The sequence below is a fragment of the Loxodonta africana genome, chromosome 5 (assembly GCF_030014295.1).
Source record: "Loxodonta africana isolate mLoxAfr1 chromosome 5, mLoxAfr1.hap2, whole genome shotgun sequence".
Classification (NCBI taxonomy): Eukaryota; Metazoa; Chordata; class Mammalia; order Proboscidea; family Elephantidae; genus Loxodonta; species Loxodonta africana.
This window is the reverse complement of record NC_087346.1, coordinates 28,526,375-28,551,224: the sequence shown is the minus strand read 5'-3', so window position 1 is coordinate 28,551,224 and position 24,850 is coordinate 28,526,375. Positions and strand designations below refer to the sequence as shown.

The 24,850-nt window shown below is 37.3% G+C and overlaps 1 protein-coding gene across 1 annotated transcript in view; it reads right to left on the bottom strand.

Annotated features, from left to right (window-relative positions):
- PRSS12 (serine protease 12) overlaps positions 1–24,850 on the bottom strand; it is a 101,910-nt gene that overhangs the window by 37,781 nt on the left and 39,279 nt on the right. Inside the window, exons 5-8 of the mRNA XM_010590518.3 lie at positions 21,457–21,635; positions 18,627–18,768; positions 14,011–14,207; positions 7,018–7,159 (exon numbers count right to left, since the gene is read on the bottom strand). Of these exons, the coding sequence (XP_010588820.2) occupies positions 7,018–7,159; positions 14,011–14,207; positions 18,627–18,768; positions 21,457–21,635 (660 nt within the window). The remainder of the gene's footprint in view (positions 1–7,017; positions 7,160–14,010; positions 14,208–18,626; positions 18,769–21,456; positions 21,636–24,850) is intronic.

The following is a 24,850-nucleotide window of genomic DNA, read 5'->3' as shown; positions in this document are numbered from 1 at the left end:
TTTCTGACCGTTCCCTGTCATTATACTGCTACAAATGTTTTTGAATTATCTTCAGCCCAGCAAAATTTAATTTCATGTGATATTAATGATGTTGTTTGAGAATTCCCGCATTCTATTGGATTACCTTTCTTTGGAATGGGCACAAATACGGATTTCTTCCAGTCTGTTGGCCAGGTAGCTAGCTGTCTTCTAAATTTCTGGGCATAGACGAGTGAATGCTTCCAGCTGCATCCATTTGTTGAAACATCTCTATTGGTATTCTGTCAGTTCCTGGAGCCTTGTTTTTCGCCAATGCCTTCAGTGAAACTTGGACTTCTGTCTTGAATTTCATTGGTTCTTGATCATATGTTGCTTCCTGAAAAGGCTGAATGTCAACCAATTCTTTTTAGTATAGTGACTCTGTGTATTCCTTCTATTTTCTTTGATGCTTCCTGCATCGTTCAATAGTTTGCCCACAAAATTCTTCACTACTGCAACTTGAGGCTTGAATGTTTTTCTTCAGCTTGAGAAACACCGGCATGTTTTTCCCTTTTGTTTTTCTAACTTCAGGTCTTTGCGCATTTCCTTACAATACTCTATCTTCTCGTGCCATCCTTTGAAAACTTCTGTTCAGCTCTTTTACTTCGTCATTTTTTCCATTCACTTTTTTTTTTTTTAGCTACTCTATGTTCAAGGGCAAGTTTCAGAGTTTCTTCTGACATCCATTTTGGTCTTTCTTTCTTGTCTTTTTTTATGACCTTTTCCTTTCTTCATGTATGACATCCTTGATGTCATCCCACAACTTGTCTGGTCTTCAGTCATTAGTTTTGAATGTGTCAAAACTATTCTTGAGATGGACTCTAAATTCAGGTGGGATATACTCAAGGTAGTACTTTGGCTTCCATGGACTTGTTTTAGTTTGTTTCACCTTTGACTTGAACTCACTTCTAAGAAATTGGTGGCATGTTCTGCAGTTGGCCCCAGGCCTTGTTCTGAATGATAATATAGAGCTTTTTCATTGTCTCTTTCCACAGATGTAGTTGATTTGATTCCTGTATATTCTATCTTGCAAGGTCCATATAGTCACCTTTTATTTTGTATTAAAAAAAGTATCTGCAATGATTAAGTCATTGGTCTTGTGAAATTCCATCATGTGATCTCTGTCATCATTTCTATCATCAAGACCATATTTCCCAACTACCTTTCTTCTTTGTTTCCAACATTTGCATTCCAATCACCAGTTATTTTCAATGCACCTTGATTGCATGTTTGATCAATTTTAGACTGAAGAAGTTGGTAAAAATCTTCAGTTTCTTCATGTTTGGCCTTAGTAGTTGGTGCATAAATTTGAATTTAATGGTTGTATTAACTGGTCTTCCTTGTAGGTGTATGGGTATTATCCTATCTTTGACAGTGTTGTACTTCAGGACAGATCTTGAAAAGTTCTTTATCGTGATGAATGGGACGCATTCCTGTTCAATTTGTCGTTCCTGGCATAGAAGACCATATGACTGTCCAATTAAAAATGGCCAATACCAGTCCATTTCAACTCACTAATGCCTAGGATATCAATCTTCATGTGTTCCATTTCATTTTTGACAAATCCAATTTTCCTAGATTCAGACTTCGTACATTCCATGTTCTGATTATTAATGGATTTTTGCAGCTGTTTCTTCTCATTTTGAGTCGACCTACATCAGCAAATGAAGTCCCGAAAGCTTGACCCCATCCATATCATTAAGGTCAACTCTCCTTTGAGGAGGCAGCACTTCCCCAGTCGTATTTTGAGCTCCTTCCAACCAAGAAGCTCATCTTCCAGCACTATATCAGACAATGTTCCACTGCTATTCAGAAGGTTTTCTCTGGCCATTTTTTTCAGAAGGAGATTGGCAGGTCCTTCTTCCTAGTCTTTCTTAGCCTGGAAGCCCTGCTAAAACCAGAAGTTTACTCTCCTAATAAATACGCAGTTCAAGAACAATGTAATATTGAAACATATGCTAATGGGTTCTCACACAGTTCAAGTAGAAGTGGAATTTCCATCATGGCAATTTAGTCTATCTCAAAGAGTTTAACTGATCTCAACACATTCTCTATGAACTCTTTAAAAAGAGTATGTTCACATGCTAGATTTTGTCAGACATTAAGTAATACATCATTAAATAATGCATTTTACTTTTCTGTTCACCCTAAGCATATCTACCTAATTACCATTCACATTTCCTGGGTTTCATTACTTCATTTCTGTTTTTCAAATTAAGAAACACTTTGTAATGCTGTTTTGATTCTCAGTGTCTTCAAGGACTACTCCTCTGGCACGATATAGCTGGCTGCAGAACAGATTTCTGGAACTCCCATTATATAAGGATAAGCCCTATTTGACAGCTTATAAGTTCTCTAGATTGATTTCTACAATGCTTCATTAAAGATTTTTTAACAATTCAAAATAGACATGGAGAAAAAGATCCCCTACTCTAGTTACATGTTGTTGTTAGGTGCCATGGAGTCAGTTCCGTAGTGACCCTATGCACAACAGAATAAAATTCTGCCCATCCTCACAATCATTGCTGTGTTTGAGCCCATTGTTGCAGCCACTGTGTCAATTCATTTCATTGAGGGTCTTCCTCTTTCTCACTGGCCCTCTACTTTACCAAGCATGATGTTCTTTTCCAGGGACTGGTCCCTCCTGATAACACATCCAAAGTGAGAAGTGTTGTCATCCTTGCTTCTAAGGAGCATTCTGGCTGCATTCTTCCAAAATAGACTTGGTCGTTGTTCTGGCAGTCCATGGTATATTCACTATTCTTTGCCCACACCATAATTCAAAGGCATCAATTCTTCTTTGGTCTTCCTCGATCATTGCCCAGCTTTCACATGCATATGAGGTGACTGAAAATACCATGCCTTGGGTCAGGTGCACCTTAGTCCTCAAGGTGGCGTTTTTGCTTTTTAACACTTTAATGTTACATATTCATGTAAATATGTATATATACACAAACACAGACATAAAATATATATATATATACACACATGTATAAAATATTATATATATACATAGATATTATACATGTCTGTATATAAAAAATGTATATATAATATACATAGATATTATATATGTCTGTGTGTATATATATGTATATCTATCTATATATATATATATTCTTATATGAAATCCCATTTCACCAGAGTGGGGAATCATAAAAAGGTTCAAATATATTTAGATTGACCAAATATCTAAATGATTCTCATTTAAATACTATTTGGTTACAAATTAGAGATTGTGCAGATATTGACTAGAAGATGGGTTATCCAATCAGTTATAGTAACATTAAATTACTGAATTACTTATCAAGAGATTTTAGAAACCCTGGTGGTGTAGTGGTTAAGAGCTATGGCTGCTAACCAAAAGGTTGGCAGTTTGAATCTACTAGGCGTTCCCTGGAAGCCCTACGGCGCGGTTCTACTCTGTCCTATAGGGTCACTACGAGTTGGAATCAACTCAACGGTAGTGGGTTATTTACAATGCAATTATGAAGTAAAATCTTGTGATGCTTTCTTTGATAATTGCTATAGAAATACTATTGAAAATCATTGTCAACTTGAGTATTTCATCTAGATTATGTTTTTCACCTAAGTTCACCTTTTGAGTGGAACGTAAAATGGACAAAGAGAAATAAAAAGCTATGAAAAATGTAGAAAGAAACAAAATTAGAAATGCACTGATGAATATTCTTAGGAACTTTTTCCCTTCCTAAACCTAGCTAAGACACAGAATTCAAGGATCAAGTTTGATGCCAATCTTTCCCTTCACATTTCCACAGATAATATTAGCTTTCCTAGATCATTTTTGCTAAAAATAAAATAAAATCATGGCCAAGAAATCAGTCTCAAATGGCAGTATCTTTTAATGGCTGATTTGAGGTAAGGAAATTCACTGGGACTGTAATGTAAAAGCAAAAGTGATAGTTTTATTCTACTGAAGGAAGAAATGATAAAAACAGTGAGCAAAATAAATTTAAAATAAATCATCAACTTCATTTATCTAATGCAGACTCCCTCTACCTTCATCTAATACCCAATATTTTGAAACCCGAAAGTCTTGGTCACATACCAATTTTGAAAATAGAAAATCTATATCTAAATAATAGATCCATTGGCCATAAGTCAACTGAAACTGCAACTAGATCCAAAACAGAAGTAAATTGAAATAGAAATCTGAGAAGCCAATAACGAACTTTGAATGAAATGTTTAGAAAGGATATTTGAACTTTCAGTAAAATATAAATACTTTTAAAAATGTATTCTGCATAGAAAGAACCAAATAAATTATCTTAAATCAATATTTAAGATAAACATAGTGTTATGGATTGAATTGTGTCTCCCCAAAACATATGTAGGAATCCATACCCTTATACCAGAGTGACCTGTACCTGTAGATATTATTCTACTGGAAATATGGGTTTCTTTGTTATATTAATAAGGCCATACCATGTGTTGTAAACCTAATTACTTCTGAGTTGTAAAAAAGAGCAGATTAGACACAGATGCATGCACAAGCTGGGGAAGACAGACACACACCACGTGAGGGCTATCTACAAGCCAAGGAACCATGGAATGCCCAGGGCTACCAACAAGGACAGAACAGACACGGCCGAGGCCTTTGGACTTTTAGCCTCTAGAACTATGAGAAAACAAATTGCTATTCTTTACAGCCATACACTTGTGGTATTTGTGTTAGAGCAGCGCTAGGAACTAAGAAACACAGATATACAATCAAGGGTATACTTTAAAAGCCACTATTTATTAGTAATCTGCTATGAGCTAGGTAATTGATGTATATTAGCTTAAGTTCTATAACCCTCCAAGCTGTAATATTTTCCATACACATTATAAAAAAAGGAAACTAAGGCTCAGAAAAAAAAAATGCATTAAATTTAAAATTTTAAACTTTATATTAATGATGTTCACCAATTATTAGTGACCATGAAATTCAAACTAATTGGCAAGAAAACAGATTAGAATATTGAAATGACTAATACTAATCCACAATATTAAGAAAACAAATTTTTACTGAACCTAATATAGATGATCATTTTCTTCCATTTGGCTGATCTTTCTTTTCTTTAAGATAATACAAAAATTCTTAGAGCTATTCATTTCAAGTACTGTTTAATACCTCAGAAAAAGTTAGAAAATTAGTTACTAGTTTTTAAGGTTTTGTTTACTACTGCTGGCCCTGGCAACTCCATGGTTTGCATACGAACTACTATTTTTTAAAAGATGATTTGGAGAACCCCTGATACCATCTCCACTTGCCCCAGGCTAGGGACGCAGCTGCCACAGAAGCTGGAGCCAAGGTCACAGGTTAGCATTGCCTGGTACAATGGCCAAGTACCTGGTTTGGGTCATTAATGGGAGGTCAGTGCTGCATTTTCAGGGCTTTGAGCAGAGTGACCTTGGTACCCATCTGCAGCCACATCCAATCTCTCCAGCCTTGGTCTCCAGGAGGTGTAGGACACAGGGCCTCCGTGTCCTTAAACTGAGCTATATCTGTGATTGTTTTTCTAAGATAAACAATAAATCTCAGGGTGGGCCCAACCTGCCAATTAAAGTGGTTCTGAGCAAAGGCACATTCAAATGAAAAAACCAAACCAGTTGCCATCGAATCTGATTCTAACTCATGGCAACCCCACATGTGTCCGAGTAGAACCGTGCTCCATAGGGTTTTCACGGCTCTGATCTTTCAGAAGCAGACCACCAGACCTTTCTTCCAAGGTGCCTCTGGGTGGGTTTGAACAGCCAATCAGTTAGTAGCTGAACACTTAACCATTTGCAACACCCAGGGACTCCTGCAGCCAAATAAGAAGCTCAATATCCAGGGCCAGAAAACAGAAAGGACAGAATCCCAAAACACATATCTGTGAGTTTCTCCACTTCCTCTAAAGCTTTCTCTAATTTATTACACAGGAACAGAAGTCTTTTCAGGAAAAAAAAACAAGATTAGAAGGAGAAAAACATACTCTAAGCTCTTGTGCTCTGTGATTAAGTTGAAAGTAAGAAGAAAAACAAGTATTGGTATGTTATTGAGACTGATCACTCACAGATTTTTTTTAATGCCTCATTTCTTCAATTTTTTTTTTCTTTTTTATTCTGTCCTAGAGTCTGACCTTTCAAATCTGAGCTGAGATGGGGAAAAGATTGGGAATGCTTATGGACAGTTTCACAATTCACTCATTGTTGGAGTTACAAGATGGCTGACCTGATCCAACAGTATGTTGTGAGGAAATCAAATGAAGATTCGTGGAAACCCAGAGGCTCCCCTGGTACCAAACCTATCTGACTCATAAGGATTGAAGAAGCTCCTAAAATACAAGATATATGAACACTGGCTCCTAAATTCCTTGATAATAGATAGTATTTCAATTCTAAAACACGTGTTTTCATTTAAATGTATTTATTCCATCCCCTTCATATGCTCAGGAATACACAGAAGGCATAATTTCAATAACTCAAGTGTCTCTTAAAAGGATAGACTGGTGTAACATAAACCACAGAGAAAAGGTGAACTTCTTTGGCTAAGGGGAGCAGCATTTTTAATAGTAAGAATTATCAGACTATTTTGCTATTAGATAAAAGCTACATTACTTATGTGACATAATACACTCTTCTTAGGAGAACAGAGAAAATTTTAAACAGATTCTACTTAGTAAGAGAGCCCTGGTTTGGCACAGTAATCACGAGCTATGGCTGATAACCAAAAGGTCAGCAGTTCGAATCCACCAGCTGCTCCTGGAAAGCCCTGTGGGGCAGTTTTACTCTGTTCTTTTTATAAGGTCGCTGTGAGTAGGAATTGACTTGACAGCAATGGGTTTTTTTCAATGTACTTCTTTATAAGTCTGAATCAAGTCAGCATGCTGCCAGAATTTTTCAATTGAATGGTAGAATTTCATTTTAGGTGAGAAAACTCATTAGAATAAGCTTAAAATAAAAAAATCAAAATGTTCATCAGGTAACAATCCTAAATAATTAAGTTTTCCTTACTTGTAACCAAGCTGTCGACAGATCACAGTTGCATCCTTATCAGTCCATCCGTCATCACAAATTGTTCCCCACTGGCCATTGATAAAAACCTCCACTCGTCCTTCTTTCTTGTTTTCTCCATCCATCAGTCTGATAGGAAAACCTAAGTCGTGATTCAAAAGTATCAGAAAAGCCAAAACGAACAAACTGATGCTAAGCATAAGAGACTTTACAAAATACAACAGCTTTTTTCTTTTTCTTTTTAAATCAGCTGTAAAGTCAGCCTGGCGGTACCTGTCAGGGAGCTGAACTGAGCTGGAGAGAGCTGAGCTGTGCTGAGCTGCTGGGTGTCAGAGTAGCTGATTAAGACAACGCGGAAAAAATGAAAGTAACAGCCAAGGCTTTAATCACTTGGTAGCATAGTTTGAGCAAGAGAAATCCAAAGGAGTCCCCCCCCCACCCCCCGCCACTTCCATATTTCCTCAGGAACAGTGCTCAGGCAAGGTCAGGTAGACCAGCACAAACGTGGGGGTACCCATCTCACTGCTAAGGGAGCCCTGAACAAAAGGCTCCCAGTTTTATGGACCTCAGGGCCAGTGGGAAGGGTGAGGGTGAAGGACTAGGAGTAGAAAAGTACTGAGTACTGAGTCAGTGTGGGGAAAAGTGTCTTCAGGTTTCTTCCCTCCCTTCCCTGCCTCTCCCCAATAAAGAGGCCTTAGCAGAGGTGCCTGGGAAAGGCTTCAGTATGGAGGCACCAGGTCTAGGAATGCAGATACGTAGAACAGGGCTGCTGAGGGTGAGGGGGTAGGGCTGAGTGTTGACTGTAACTCTCCTCTGACTGCAATTCATTGGCTGTGCACCAAGTCTGGCTGGGGAGGACAGCTTTCAGCTTTCCCCCTGAGGCAGGCTAGGTAAAGCTTTTATAATTGCCTATTTTTTTTTTTATGGTCAGGCCTGAAAAATCACACAGCTTTTAGCCAGGAGCTGGACGCCTCAGTAAGTTTTTCAGAGACAGGAGATGCTGCTTTTTTTTCTCTGAAAAGAGAAGTAGAGCCACTTTTTCAATATGTTTTGAAGCCTTGAGGTCAAAGTGCCTCATTTTGCTCAACTTTCTATCTCCAACACTTGGAACAGTGGCACACAGAGGACATGCAATAGCTGTTGAATGGCTAAACTAATGAGTAAATAGCACAGTAAGATTGTGAATTATTTTATTACCACTAACTTCTAAATAGTAAGAGAATATTAACTTAGAGTTGTCTTTGTACCATGTCTGTTATTTATCTATGAACATAGCTAGAAACTTATGCTCCAAAGCTAAGATTTTTAGGGGGGAATAAATAGACACACCCTTGGCAGGCATGGGTAACTTGAATGGGTCTAATGCCTGTGAAGGGGGTGGGGGAGGAAGACAGCTAACGGACAATTTTTATCTAAGGCTTTCCTATTTACTATTGGTTCTAAGGGAAGTGCTTAAGTCACTAAGATTTAGAAGCTGAAAAACTGATCCCCAGCAAATTGAAGTTTATCTAAATTATGCAAATAAAGTGATTTGTAGCATTTTGTATAGTTCTATCAAAATCAATTAATGTGGTGGTGTTTAATTGAAAGCCCTCACTGTGGCTTATGTACTTTTGATTCCCTAATAACTAGAAGGGTCTCTAGCTTCAGGGCCAACAAGACTTAATGGTAAGGATTTAGGGAATACAATGAAGCATGGTGAAAGTATCTGGAGAACCAAGCATCCTGAGCCACTAAGCAGGTGAAAGTCAACAGCTAAAGAACATTTGATACATGTTTAAGCCAGCATAAGCGATTACTACATTGGCCTTTGTTAACTGAAAGGAAATACTGTTGGCAAGATAGTCACATCCTGCTTTTATTCTTCTGACCCGTTTTTATGTCTCTATTCCTCTTTGTTGCCCCCAGTGTTGTTGCCTCCCTGGTTTCTACCCCTGATCAAGCTCACTTCATGAGACAGAGAGTACAGTTAATATAGCAAAGCTGTTAAAGAGTGGATGCTCCAGAATCAGGCCACCTGGGTTCAAATCCTACCTATGACTTTGTGCAAGTGTCTTAACCTCGGTGTGCCTAAATTTCTTCACATGGAAAAGGGGGATAATAATTTTAAGTACCTAAAAGGAGATTTAAATTATAACCCTGCCAAATAACTTCTTTGAGACCCTGATTGAGTTACTTAATTGCACCCACTTCCTGCAAAATGGGGTAATGAAGCCTTTCTAACAACAATAGGAAATGCATCTCTAATACTCTTCACGAGCCAGGCACTGCTCTAAAACTGTATGAATTATCTCTAAGGCACGTCTAACTCTTAAGTTCAGCGACATTAAAATATGATTGTTTTCACTTTTTATGTGGTTGACTGAGTATTTTGCAGTACAGTTCTACAGGAGATAACTTTTGAGGTGTCTGGCAGCTCCTGTCTGACCCTTCCCTCACAGACAGGTGTGCAGTAGTACCCACTGGAACTTCATTCCACTGGTCACACTTGATTAGATCAGGTTGGGTTCCTAATGAGTGCTAAATCAATGGGATTTTCTCTTCTGGAAAATTAGTTGGTACTGAGAGATTCTATCAGACTTGGCTATCACCTTGAACTCAGGTGATATAAATGGGAATTCTAAAAAAAAAAAAAAAAGTGCATCAATCCTAGCTAATTGCATAAAAAAACAAGAAAGCCAGCTACTGAGAGATAAATGAATGAAGCAGATGTAAGAGCAAAGAGATCGCTCACTTGGGATTGCTGGTGGCTTCCCAGCTCCTAGCTCAATCACCTGATGAAGCTTAGCTGTACCTGGGTTCTCCAAGCTTCTGTTACTTGGAGTCAAAAGACCTTTGATTGAGGCAAGTTCCATCTGGGTTTTCTCTTAAGGTGTATCCAAATTAAATGTTAACAATCACAAATTTAAATCTGGGAAACTTAGAATGTACTAATTTTCTAGGATTTTTTTTTTAACTTTTTTAATACATAATACTTATCTCATTTGGGTAAATGTTACCGACAGTCCCAGGGTAAAAAGCAGAGTGCATTTCCTAACACAGTTGGGTGATCAATAAAAGTTTTTTTCCTTTCTTGTAAGTTTTAAGAGAAACAATGTAAAATGTCTCTAGCATTATGCTTGGCACACAATGAAGTTCATATTCCTTCCTACTCCATTCCCTTCTTCAGTAACATATGGTTAGCATTCATAGTGTTCATTCAGTCAATCAACAAGTATTTATTAAGTGCCTACTATATGCGCTGCTTACCATTAGATCAAAAACCTTGGTGTTTTTAGCTGTCATAAAACAAAATACATTTGAAATTTTACATTTCTTATTATGGTACCTGACATTCTAGGGTTCTTTATAAGAGGAGAAAGACAAAAAAAGGTTTTCAACTTTTACATTTTTGGATTTCTTTGTCCAAAATTAAGAAAAGATATGCACACAGAATTATATCTTCATGTTCCATTATGATAGTTTTATGGGTGGTATCTCATGTACTTTAAAAAAATAAAAATGATAACTTATGTTTAAAGCCTAAGTTGCATGCTTTAAAAAAACTAATTCATATAGTATTTCTGAACCTAATTTTAGCCAATCATTTTACTTACTTGAAGGGGAGCTGGATGATACAGATAGAATGGATTTTGTCATCCAACTCGCCTTCAAGCAAGTAATGATATACATGTTTTATTTATAAAATCTTAAATAAAAAATGCTTGAGAAAACTGAACAGTCCTATAAATACACAGCATCTTTAATTACATATCCCAGACTTTGATTTATACCGATTGCTGTCAAGTCAATTCCGACTCATAGCAACCCTACAGGACAGAGTAGAATTGCCTCATAGGGTTACCAAGAGGACCTGGTGGATTTGAACTGCTGATCTTTTGGTTATCAGCTGTAGAACTTAATCACTACACCACCAGGGTTTCCATTTTAATTTTTCCTGTAACAGATTTAATACATTATTTTTACAAAATAATAGTCTTCTAAAAAAAAAAGGTAAAGTATACTATAAATATGAGTTAAAAATCTATCTCTATATTATAAAATTAAAAGGCAGCCTCACTATGAAAAAAAACCTTTCGTAGAACTTAATACTCTGAACGTTAGAATCAATGCAGCATCAAAATGAGAAATTTGCATATTTATCACCCCAGATATTTCCCACAATTCACATAAGCATTAACTATGCTCTTACTGGGATTACTTTTACTGATCTAGAATATTGTTCTTGAACATTCCACCTTCCACAGACCCAAAAATAGAAAATGTCTACTCAGCTGTAATTCGTCTTGAGGGTAGTTTCACTCGCATTTAAAGTCGAGGTCCAGATGTTACACTTCAAATAACTGAAAATAGTAGTAGTCCAACAGCTTATCACTGTACTGCCAAAGAAGAAATCTCCACTGTTCCTTCAATGCTGCCGTTTGTATCACTATGCTATGATTTCCTTTAAGTGTCTTTTAAATATATAATACTATTTGATAAGTGGAAAAGCAGTGATCTTTCTGAATAAAGAGTCATATGATTCTATGCCAAAAGAATATTTGGCTCAGACATAATGTTCTCCAAACAAATGGCCTTAGTTAACAGACACATTACTGAGAATGAGTATTCATAATAATGATGACATTTTATTAAATCACCCTCTACTTTTTAAATATTTAAAAACACATCTAGAATCCTAGAATTAAAAATCCTTTCAGGGGAACTGAAAAGATTAGTCGTCCTGACCATATGGATGTATTTAACCACACAGGCCATCAGAGAACTCAGTCACATGGTTAGTATTTTGTCACTTGCAGTAGAGATGAAGCACAGCTAAATAGACCACTCCACAATCCAAATACTGGCTGAGATGATCCATTTCTAGTAAACAGGTTTTATCTCCCCCAGCCACATGTAGTCATTCATCATAAATCCTCCATAAAAAGAAAGGGGTAAGGGAGAAGGAGAAAAAATGAAAAGAAAGAAAACTGGAAATGAGGTCTTCAAGGGATGGAGTAAAATGTTATATTTCTATTTGGTATAATGCTAGAGTCACCATGATCTCACACTTTAATAGTGAGGAATCAACCATTTTAACAAACTTAAAATATGCAATATGGTTAATATTCAACTGTGGGATTCAACAAGTTTTTCTGTTTTATAACTCGGAAGATTCATGCTTCATAGTCTCAAAACAGGAGGATGGAAGAGGGGTTGATGCAATTTGACTACAGTAACCAGAAAGGTTAGAAAGGAAGCTTGGGGGCAGCAAGTTTATCTATGTGAACGGCAGAGGAACAATCTGAAAATAGAGGGTAAGAATGGTAGCACAGCTTGAAGAATGTAATCAACGTCACTGAATTGCGCACATAGAAATTGTTGGTGTATATTCAGCTGTGAATATTTTCAACAAGAACAAAAAAAAAACAAAATAAATTATGAAAAAAAAAAAAAAAGAGTTGACTCAACCCTGCAGTGAAAAGTAAGGAGCACCTGTGGTTATTATAGCTCATTTCCACCCATTCACAAAAAATGCATGTTCAGATATATTATGCCTGAGCCAAATGTTCTTTTGGCATAGAATCATATGACTATTTATTCAAAAAGATCGTTGCTTTTCCACTTATCAAATAATATTGTATATTCAAAAGGAGCTTAAAGGAGATCATAGCACAGTGATATAAAGTCCCAGAAAGTCTTCTGAATATTTTTTTCTGTATGTTTCATTCATATATATTCTGCCCTCCTCATCAGAAGTTAAGTTTGTCAAGGATGTTTAGGATGTGAAGGACGCTCTCTGCTCACAAGGGGGATCTTTATCTGTAAATTTTTCAAGATTGTCAGAGGAACTGGTTACCTTTTATCTGACTGTAAGTCTGAAGAAATTTGGAATTGGGGAGTAGCAGATTCTGATGTGTTTTTAGGGTATCTTATAAAGATGGGTAAGCTATTAATTCCAATGGAAGATTCACTCAGGAACTTACTGAGAAATAGTTAAAGTGCCTGGCTGCTAACCGAAAGGTCAGCGGTTTGAACCTACCAACCACTCCACCTGGGAGAAAGATCAGGCCATCTGCATCCACAGAGGTTAAAAATTTTTTTTTTAAAACTCACTGCCGTTGAGTTGATTTAGGCTCATAGCCACCCTATGGGACAGAGTACAACTGCCCCACAGGGTTTCCAAGGCTGTAATCTTTACAGAAGCAGACTGCTACACATTTCTCCTGAGGAGCTGGTGGGTTCAAGCCACTGATCTTTTGGTTAGTGGCTGAGTGCTTTAACCACTGCACCACCAAGTCTCCTCTATGAAGATTATAGCTTTGAAAACCCTATGGGCCAGCTCTACTTTGTCCTATAGGGTCACTATGAGTTGGAATATACTCAACAGCAAACTGGGGTAGGCCAAGGATTGACAGGGCCTCAGGACTAAAGAAAGAATGAATCAATCATGGGAGAGTGGGAGTGGCTATTCCTGCTTTTTTAAGTACTGTTTCTAAAGGCTTATTAAAATTCAAAGTAGAACAGGCAACCAAGGCATAAAGGAATAGACATTAAACCAAACCCATTGCCATCAAGTCCATTCCGACTCATAGCAACCCTACAGGACAGAGTAGAACTGCTCCACAGAGATTCCACAGAGCACCTGGTAGATTCAAACTGCCAAAATTTTTGGTTAGCAGTCATAGCGCTTAACCACTACACCACCGGTGTTTCCATTACAGCTTCTTTATTCCCCCCTTTTAGATACACACAATTATAAAGATTTTTGTGAGGAACTCAGGCTCCTGGGCAAGGAAAAAATATTTAAGGGACAGAAATTTCGTAACATTGGTGGGCAGCTTCAAAAGGTTACTTTTCTCAGCATATAAAAATTACAAAAAACTAAAGAGTTATGGGAAACAGACTTTAAAAAAGGCCAGAGATGAGAAACACTTTACATTTCAGACCAGCAGTTGGAGGCGCGGTGGCTACTGAATTACAGATGCTCGAAAGCTGTGGCCGAGTCCTCACCCAGAGACAGTCTGTGTCCATCGCCGCTGGGGTGGCAGGTAATACTAACGTCTTCCCGATGGCTGCAGTCATGTTTTCCCCACTGTCTCCTGGAACACTGAAGGAAACTGGTTTCCTTTCCTGAGCAGCTGACATCATCCAACCATATGGGCCCTGTTCTTTCTTGAAAATGGTTTGCAGAGGTTTGCTTGCCATATCTGTGGCAATAAAATAAACATTTTGTGTAGAACTGCTGTCTCTCGTTTCAGAGAACCACAAACAGAAAACAACCTAATTAATGGCAGTGACTTCAGAGGGTGTTTGTTCTTTCTGCTACCTTGAGGACTTTGTTCTAAGAGCAGTGTTTGCTGCATCACACATTTCAATCATCTTAACAATGCTTTATGAATTCAACAGGTAGCTAATGAATAATTACTGCTTTCCCCCCATTCATTCTTCTATTTTGTTTACAGTTTAATCCACCTACTACAGAGAATGCAGAAAAAGAGATACATCTCAAATTCCTGAAGTCAGGATGTTGTTGTTGTTGTTAGGTGTCAGTTCCGCATAGGGACTCTAGGTACAGCAGAACGAAACACAATACACTCCCATGGAAAGAACCCTGTGAACTAGAAAGTGAGAACACTTGCCTTATGTCTGCCTCTGATGAGCCATCTGAGCTCATTTAATTTCATTAGCCTCTTTTAGGCCTTATCCTAAGACCTAAGAATATCAAGAGGGTATTCCCTTCTGCAAAATGTAAGTGTATATTAGTTAAGTGATTCCTCCAGCACTGGACCTAATCCATGATGAAATCCAGATATCTGCCCATCAAAATGAGAATAATGACAATGTTCTTAATTTTTCATAAGGTTATATAAATTCAATGTTTTCATTTCGATAAATTATATTTGTGTTCCTAATGGCTTTATTTGTAACACTGCACTACAACAAAAAAAACCTAAATGCATATATAATACATAACGCACTGCTGTTGAGTCGATTCTGACTTACAACAACCCTATAAGACAGAGTAGAACTGCCACGTAGGACTTCCAAGGCTGTAATCTTTATGGAAGCAGACTGCCACATCTTTCTCCTGAGGAGCGACTAGTAGGTTTAAATCACTGACTTTTCAGTTAAGCAGCCGAGCACTTAACCACTGGGCCACCAAGGCACCCTTATATAAGATATATGCTATAGAAATAGAAAAGATCTGCAAAAAAAATTTTTTTTAAATGGTAACTAAGCTACTTTTGTACCTTTTTTCCCCCTCTGTCATGGATTGAATTGCGTCCCCCCAAAATACCTGTCAACTTGGCTAGGTTATGACTCCCTTGTATCATTGTCTACCATTTTATCCTCTGATGTGATTTCCCTAAGTGTTATAAATCCTATCACTATGATGTAATAAAATGGACTAGTGGCACTTATATTGATGCAGTCTACAAGATTAGGTAGTGTCTTAAGCCAATCTCTTTTGAGATATAAAACAGAGAACTGAGCAGAGAGACATGGGGACCTCATGCCATCAAAAAAGCAGTGACAGGAGCAGAGCGTATCCTTTGGACCTGAGGTTCCTGAGCTGAGCTGCTCCCAGACCAAGGGAAGACTGATGACAAGAACCTTCCTTCAGAGCCAACAGAGAGAGAAATCCTTTCCCTGGAGCCAGTGCCCTGAATTCAGACTTCTAGCCTACCAGACTGTGAGAGAATAAACTTCTCTTTATTAAAGCCACCCACTTGTGGTATTTCTGTTATAGCAGCACTAGATGACTAAGACACTCTCCCACCAATTTTGTTCTGTAAAATCAAAAACTCCAGAAATCACTGAGCTAAAAGATCTTTATGTTGTATTTAGTTCTAACAGTCTATGAAATTCAACTCTTCCTCATAAATTTTATGTCAGTCATTTCCCTCACCTGAATGTTTTTACTATTTCTGTACTAAGAATGGAAGTCCTTGAGTGGTGCAAACAATTAAGTGCTTAGCTACTAACCCAAATGTAGGTAGTTTGAGCCCACGCAGAAGCTCATTAGGAGAAACAGCTGGTGATTTACTTCCGAAAGATCACAGCCACTGAAGACTCTAGGGAGCACAGTTCCACTCTGACACACATGGGGTTGCCAGCAGTCAGAATCAACTCGGCAACTGGTTTGGGTTTTTTCGGGTAATAAGAATATGAAAAAATCTATCGCGTATGATTTTTCCAAATTTTTTCCTATTCCTTACTTATTAAATTTATTTAGCAAGATGATTTCAACAAATCAATACAATGCAACTTTTAATTAATCCTTCAAGGCTTTGTCTCTTACTTTGCCGACTCACCAAGCCTTAGCTAGAAAAATAATTAGCCTAAATGCCATATTACTATTATTTTTCAATTTTTACCATTTTTCACAAAATGCATCAATCTGATTATCATCTGTCCATATCAACTATATGATAACAGAAACTTACTGTACTTTGGGATTTCCTTTGTAAAAAGAAACTCTCGGAGTTTACCCTCTTTTTGATTCCAAAAGAATATTCTCTTTCAGAAAGTTTTCAGTAAACCAAAAAAGTAAGTGGGACACGTGTTTTACCACATTCTAACACAGCCATTTAGAACTTCTAACTCATTACTGAGAACGTTTTTAGAATCATTAGTTTCTGGTATTCTATGTATGCAAGAAAAATTGAATGGATTTATGAAACAAAACAAATATGAGAAAAATCATTGTCTCTCAATTCTTTTCATTAACAAGGAAGTAAATAATAGGATTTATGAATCTCTCTAAATCTGTGAAAATAGGGTATAGTTCTCAGTCTAACAGATGAAATGGCATTTTTAAGTAATTCTTATTAATGATACATCATATTGATTTGACCATTATATCATACCCCTTGACTTAATAATTGTAATAACTGCACTGCCCAAGAAAACTCAAAATATGGGGAAATTATGTGCATTTACGTTTTCATGACAATGTTATTTATAAGAGGAAAAATTAAACTAGCCAAAATGATTGTAAACTGTGATATGAAAATGTGAATTGTGATATGAACACTGAATGGACATTATATCATTAAAAATTATGATTAAATAGCAATAAACCAAAACACACACACACAAAAAACCAAACCTGTTGCCATAGAGTCGATTCTGACTCATAGTGACCCTATAGGACAGAGGAGAACTACCCCACAGAGTTTCCAAGGAGTGCCTGGTGGATCTGAACTGCTGACTTTTTGGTTAGCAGCTGTAGCACTTAACCACTACGCCACCAGGGTTTCAATATAAAGGTGAAAAAATCGGAATACAAAAATGCCATGAGCACTACTACAGCTGATAAAAGGTAAACACAAATTGTAATAGTAATGGTATAAGAATGAAAAACATTATGGGTAGTTTTTTTCTTTTTTCTCTTTTTCAAACTTTCTCTAATGTTGTGTATTACATTTATAAATTAAAATAAAAAAAAAAAACTTGTTTAAATAAGGCCTTGACCAGCATCAATAAAGCTGTATTTTTAAGGTTGAGTAAATTAAGCTCTATCTCATGCTAAAATGAAATAATTTTGCCAAGAGTGTTAAAGCTTGAGACAATTATTTCAAGTATGACACAGAAATATCAAAAGCAAAAAGAGGGGGCTTCATGGGCCCAATTTAAGTATTAGCTCAAAGACATCGTTTGCAGTTACTTCGAGCAACTTAAGTCTTTACTCTGGAATGCATTATGTGTGTGACATGAAATACATTTCTCAAGCATGGTACGCAGCTTTCAGAGGAGTGAGGCCAAGGGTGAGTTCTAAAGGTCATCTCGTGACAAAGGGGCTATTTTTCTCAAACAAAAGTGATAATTATCATCACATTCTGAGGAAGGGAATAACGTAACACGAAAGCATTTGACACAGGACTTCTCTGCAATTTTAGACACAATGATGTCAGAACTAACAAAATCTAATAGTAGTGATGTGTCAGAAAAAAATAGAGCATTCAAATTACCCTGTCTTACTTGAAGAGACATGAGGGGATCTAGAAGTCATCCATGACTTCAATCAATTATTGAAGAAGGGGGATGGTAACAGGAAAAAAATGGAAGAGAAACAGTAGGAGGTACTTATTCGTCATCTTAGAAAATGTAATTGTTTCCTATTTTTGTACTTCCATAGATGATAGACAGACAGACAGATGGACAGATAGATAGATGTTGTTAACTGCCATAGAGTCGCCCACAGCTCAGAGCAACCCCATGCACAATGGAATGAATTACTGCCCGGTCCTACAACATCCCCACGATCAATTTCAGATCGGACTATTGTGATCCAAAGGGTTTTCAATGCTGATTTTTGGAAGTAGATCACCAGGTTTTTTTTCCTACTCTGTTCTAGTCTGGAAACTCCACTGAAACTTGTTCCGCATTATAGCAACATGCAAACCTCCACTGACAGACAGGTGGTGGCTGTGCACAAGGTGCACTGACCAGGGATAGAATTTATGTCGCCTGCCTGGAAGGCAAGGGTTCCACCGCTGAATCACAACAGACAGAAAGATATAGAGATGTAGAATATGTATTTTTAGTGTTACAGAAATTACAAGTAGGGATTACAAAATGAGACTTTTTAAAGTATAATTCAGCATTTGAATGGATCTTACTTAAATCCCAGCTGTCGGCAAACCACGTATGTATTCAATTCTGTCCAGCCGTCATCACAGACAGTGCCCCACTGTCCCTTGTAATACACCTCCAAGCGGCCCTCATGGCTGCCTTTCCCACCTGCAAGTCTGATGACCCCATCTGTGATGAGAAAGAAACAGAGAGATGAAGCAAGCCAATGCTCAAAAAAAAAGGAAAAGCAGCATTTTCATTTCACCTGAAATATCATCATATTCAGGCCTCTCTTTAGGTCTTCTGTTAAACTGTGTTCTATGAAGACCTGAAGGCATCGAATAGTTCTGAAGTTTGATTTAACACTATTTGTCCTAATAAAAATTCTTTCCTTTTGTTATATATGATATAAATTGATATAATTCTAAAGTAGCTATTTGTATTTCTTCATATTAAATATTTGAGACATGGTTTCAGCAATACTGGTCATTTAAATTTAAAAAGCAAGAAAACACAGTAACATAGAAATAGTTCAAAACTCTAACTGCAAAAGAAAAAATACTGAAATATGAAAACAGAATTAGCTATTTGAGATAAAGGGTCATCTGTAATGTCAATGCATTTATTATTCCTTCTCGTTAGTTGTCACTGAGCTGGCTCCAACTCTTGATAACCCCGTCTATAACAGAATGAAACATCTGGTCCTGCGCCATCTTCATGATTTTGGTATGTTCGAGTCCATTCTTGTGGTTATTGTGTATTTTGAGCGCCTTCCAACCTAGGGGGCTCATCTTCCAGCACTATATCAAGCAATATTTTATTGTGACTTATAGGATTTTCACTGGCTGAGTTTTGGAAGTAGATTACAAGCCTTTTCTTCCTAGTCTGTTTTAGTCTGGAAGCTCTGCTGAAACCTGTCTACCATGGGTGGCGCTGCTGGTACACCACTGGCATAGCTTCCAGCATCATAGCAACATGTGAGCCACTACACTACAACAAACTGAAAGATGGGTGATGGTATTAGTCCTTAAGTACCCCATAAATTATAAATTATATATAAATTTTAAAAACTTCTTAACTTTGTTCTTTCATTGATAATACAAGTCCAAACTCGAATCTTATGAACTCAGTGAATAACTAATCCCCAGAAAATCCTATAAAGAACTTCCAAGCAGATACACAATAATACAGTAAACTCATACCCAAAAAGAAGATTCAAAAGTCACTTCCATCCAGAATAATTCCAATGAAACATATAAACAATCTAGGATAAAGTTCATATTTTTATGAATCTCTGGAGCTTTTTTTTTAAAGCATATGAAAGACCCTTAGCAACAACAGAACCATCTATTACTATAATACTTTATAATCTGCAAAGCACTGTTAAACATATAACCAATTTAGTCATCATAGCAATACCACAAGGCCAGCAAAACAGGCACTATTATCCTCATTAGAAAGAGCAGGAAATGAAGACTCAAGAAGATAAAACGCTCTGGCATAAATCATATGCCCTATAGAGTCACTGTGGGTCGGAATCGACTAAGGGGGAATTGAGGACTAGGAAGCCAAGTCTTTTTTCCTAGCCCAAAGCTCTTTCCACTATAACAAACAGCCTCATATATTGCTATTAATAGTAAATACAAAGTTTGTATTTCTATTGTATATAATCGTGTTACTCTGCTAATAAAAACAACGGCATGTGTTAACTAAGAAAACGGAAGGGCATAAATTCAGCACTTGATAGGCTCTACAAAGTCTTTCAATTTTTCTTCCAAAAACGATTACAACATTTTTTCATAAGTTTTTTGCTGTAGAATAGATTCGTGACAATGCAGCCTCTCTTACATGCACATTTCCCTTTTTTTCTCACTAAACATGTAAGCACACACACACATGCCCACTTGCCCTCACACATAACTACTGTATAACACATAACATTTTGACGAGTACACTGCTATCTGGGATAATCAGAAAATTGGGCACGGCAAAGTTAATTTGGTCTCTTGAATAGCGTGCTTTAATCAACAATCCAATGTATGGTTTTACCAGCTATATTCTGAGAATCAAGACAAGTTAAGAGATGAATGGATTAAATATGTAACTATAATACATAATATCTGAAATTTACCATTTTTTGTGGACTGAATTGTGTTTCCCCCGAAATATGCTGTAAATCCTATACCTGTGGATGTAGTCTCATTTGGGAATAGGACTTTCTTTTTTATGTTAATGAGTCCATATCTGTGTAAGGTGTGTTTTAAGTCAATCACATTTGAGTTATAAAAAGAGTAGATAAGGCACATAGATGGAAGCACAAACGGACAGGAAGATACGTGGCACACGAAGATCGCCAAAAAACAAAGGAACAGAAGCTGAAAAGATTCAAGAACCTTTCCCCAGAGCCTGCAGAGAAAGCCTTCCCCTAGAGCCATTCCCTGAATTTAGACTTCTAGCTTCCTAAAAATAACTGTGAGAAAATAAATTTCGGTTCGTTAAAGCAGCACTAAGAAACTAAGACACCATTCCACACTGATTTTAATTATTGGGTACTACGTATTACAACAAAGTCATATTTTCTAATCTAGCTTTATAGGGCTTGTTGTATTCTTACATGCCATCAAGTTGGTTCATGACCCATAACAACCCTATGCACAACAGAATGAAACACTGCTAAAAAAAGTTCACAAATATATATGAATAAGCATATAGCATTTTAATATACAATTTTTGTTATTTTTTTTTTAGTTTGACTTGGGGAATTTATTTATTTATATACTTATTTGGTAAAAGGACCTAAGCTGACGTAGGAAGGTGTGACAAGCCCGAATGGTGTTGGGAGCAAGGGCTGTTATATTAATGACGTGAACTTGTTACCTGTCAAAGGGGTACAGGACACTCCAGCATCTTCTCTATGGCCACAATTATGTTCTCCCCAGGAACTCTTCGGACATTGCTCAATAGAAAGCTCATTCCCAGTGCACCGTACCTCATCCAACATTACTGGGCCAGATCCTTCCCCAAAATAGGCCTGGTTCCACGCTTTGGCAATGCCACTGAACATAAAAACATGAGAAGTCTGGATTAGACACAAAAGATTGGCCTGATTTGTTTCCTCTGCCTTTGTTTTTTAGTGATGTTGCATCTATTCTCCATTGGTCATTTCAGCTTCCCTTTTCTCAGAACACTGTAACTATCTTGAGATTTTACAACCAAAATATATTGAAGAAAAAAAAAAAAAGTTTGCTAAATGGCTATAATACCCCAGCAATGGAGAAGTCTTGGATAGTCAACTTTTGTGGTTAAAGAGGAGCTTGTTTGACTCATTTTACTAGATATTATAGCAGTTTCTGTTAAGAGAAGACACATGTGAAAAAAAAAAAGCTGAAATTTACTTTTAAATTTAAAACAGCAATTTTAACACCATTAAAGCAAGCATCTGGGGAATGTTCCATTATTCCCTGACCCACTTTCCACTTAAAATGCAGCATGTGTACCAAGGGAAAGGATAAGGAAATGCGTATAGGAGAAGATATGATGGAAGACGAGGGGGAAGTAGATTGTTTACATAGGGATTCCGGGGGAGTTAAAATTTTAAAACTTAAAATCTTAACACTTGAACCACCATCTGGTGTTTGTGGTACCATGAACTCTGAGCAGTCTTCCTCAACAAATATTAAGGATTAATATCTAGAACTAACCGGACAAATGTGAAAGAAAGAAAACAAAGAAATTCTAACACAAATGGTATTGCCAAAATGACTTAATTTTGTGAGACAATTTGTTTTGCGAAGGAAAATGTAATGATAGAACAGAAAGCTAGTTTCTGCTTCTCTGGACAGAAGTAATAACAGCTCAATTCATGGAATTTTTAAAATGAAGTTTTTAATTGTTTCAAAGTGTGTCTACATGACTACAAAATAGTGCAATAAAAAACCACCAAAACCAAACCCAGTGCTGTTGAGTCGATTCCAACTCGTAGCGACCATATAGGACAGAGTAGAACTGCCCCATAGAGTTTCCAAGGAGCGCCTGGTGGATTCAAACTGCCAGCCCTTTGGTTAGCAGCCGTAGCACTTAACCACTATGCCACCAGGGTTTCCAAATAGTGCAATAAAAAAATAGACATATATAAATATAGATATATTACTGGCCATGCCAGAAAGCTTATTCTTTCCAAGCTGGATTCTTGAAGAGGCGAGGCAGGTGTAGAAGCAGGTCCTTGGATTTAAATCTGGGCTGTATCTTTCACCAACTGGGCTATCTTGGGGAAGTTACTGTTGTAAGAATTAAACTGTCTGTGGATTTTTTCTGGGATGCAAAGTTGGGACACAATAAATGCCATTTCCTTTATCCTTTTCTGGAAACCTTGGTGGCGTAGTGGTTAAGAGCTACAGCTGCTAACCAAAAGGTGGGCAGTTCGAATCCACCAGGCGCTCCTTGGAAACTCTATGGGGCAGTTCTACTCTGTCCTATAGGGTCGCTATGAGTCGGAATCGACTTGACAGCAGTGGGTTTAGTTTTGTTTGTTTGTTTGTTTTCCCGTTTTCTAGCACTGTTAATGAGTTTCCCCTGACAGTGGACGAATAACACATTTTTCACTCCTAGACAATTTATCTCAAAACTACTTGTTGAAATAAACATCACCGTTTTCAGGTTTCCTCGTCCCCAGAAGGCACAATTAGCGGAGTAGATGCTGTTAGTTGCTGTGGACTCAGCACCAACTCACCGGGACCCCATTTGTGCAGAGTAGAGCTGCACTCCATAGGGTTTTCAAGGTCATGACCTTTCCGAGGCGCACCTGGGTGGGTTCGAACTGGCAACCTTTCATCAAACGCTTAACCAGGGATTCCTGGGAGAGTGATCAGGAAGTGAGTAATCACTTAAAATCTTAACGGTTTCTGCTTTCAGTGTTGTAAATTTATTTATTTAAAGTAATTTTAAAAAGAATGTTTATGGCAGTTATTTGTAGCCTATAAGGCACTAGGCAAATGTAGGTGTGGTTTTTTATTAAGGATTATACAATAACGGCCCAAAAGAGCATTAAGCTATGACTTTCACCATTCAATTCCTGATTCTTGTGGCCATGATACAAGTGGATAATAAAAACCAAAACCAAATCCACTGCCCTCAAGTTGATTCTGACTCATAGTGACCCTATAGGACAGAGCAGAACTGCCCCATAGGGTTTCCAAGGAGCGCCTGGTGAATTTGAACTACTGACCTTTTTTGGTTAGCAGCCAAGCTCCTACCGACTGTGCCACCAGGGCTCCTAAATGGATAATAGTAGCAAATATTTTCAAGTGTTTTGAAGCATATGAAGTATTTTACCCCCAAAAATAAATAAATAAAGTGGCCAAACAGAAGCTTATTTTTTGAAAAGAAAGCACATATGTTTCCAGAAAAATAGTTCTTAAACCAAAACGATCTTGTAGTAGTCTACAGGGCTGTGAAGAAATTCAAATGTTTTAAAGGTTACATATCCCCTCTGAAAAGAAAATATTTTCATACAGTGTTTACAGTAAATTGAACAAGGAAGCAGTTTAACATCCAAAGAAAATAAAACTAAAGTCATGTATTAGTTGTGAGTAATTTCCAGAATTTGAGGGGCTTGAGTAACTGAAGCGTGTTGTTTTAAACACATTAATGTTCACACTAAAATTGGGTCAAGAGAAGGGACTCACTTGCAGTTGTGTGTCTGAGACGTGGGCTCCTTTTTAGAAGGAGGACCCAAGGCGGGAAAGAAGAAATCCTACAGGATCACTCCAGAGCAGAGGTCTTCAAACGATGATCCGTGGGCAAATCTGGCCTGCAACCTCTTTTTATATGGCCTGTGAGCCAAGAATGCTTTTTACATTTTAAACAGTGCTAAAAACATCTAAAGAAGAAGACACCTTGTACCATAGAAAATCATGTGAAACTCAAATTATACTGTCCAGAAATAAAGCTTTATTGGTGCAACAACAAAAAAACCAAACCCACTGTTGTCGAGACTGTTCCTACTCACAGTGACCCTAAGAACAGAGTAGAACTGCCCCATTGGATCTTTGCTCTAGAATAAATTCCAGGAAAGAAAAGATGTATTATGGAAAACTTCAATGGGCTCAAATTCTTTGAGCCAGGATTAGGTACTATAAGGAAACAACCATTATAAGAGAATATAAAATTTGATCCCAAACCCATAAGAGAAACAAAAATAAATCCCAGATGGTTTAAAGAACCATATTAAGAGACAGAAACAATTAAAAGTTACTAAGATTAAATAAGAATA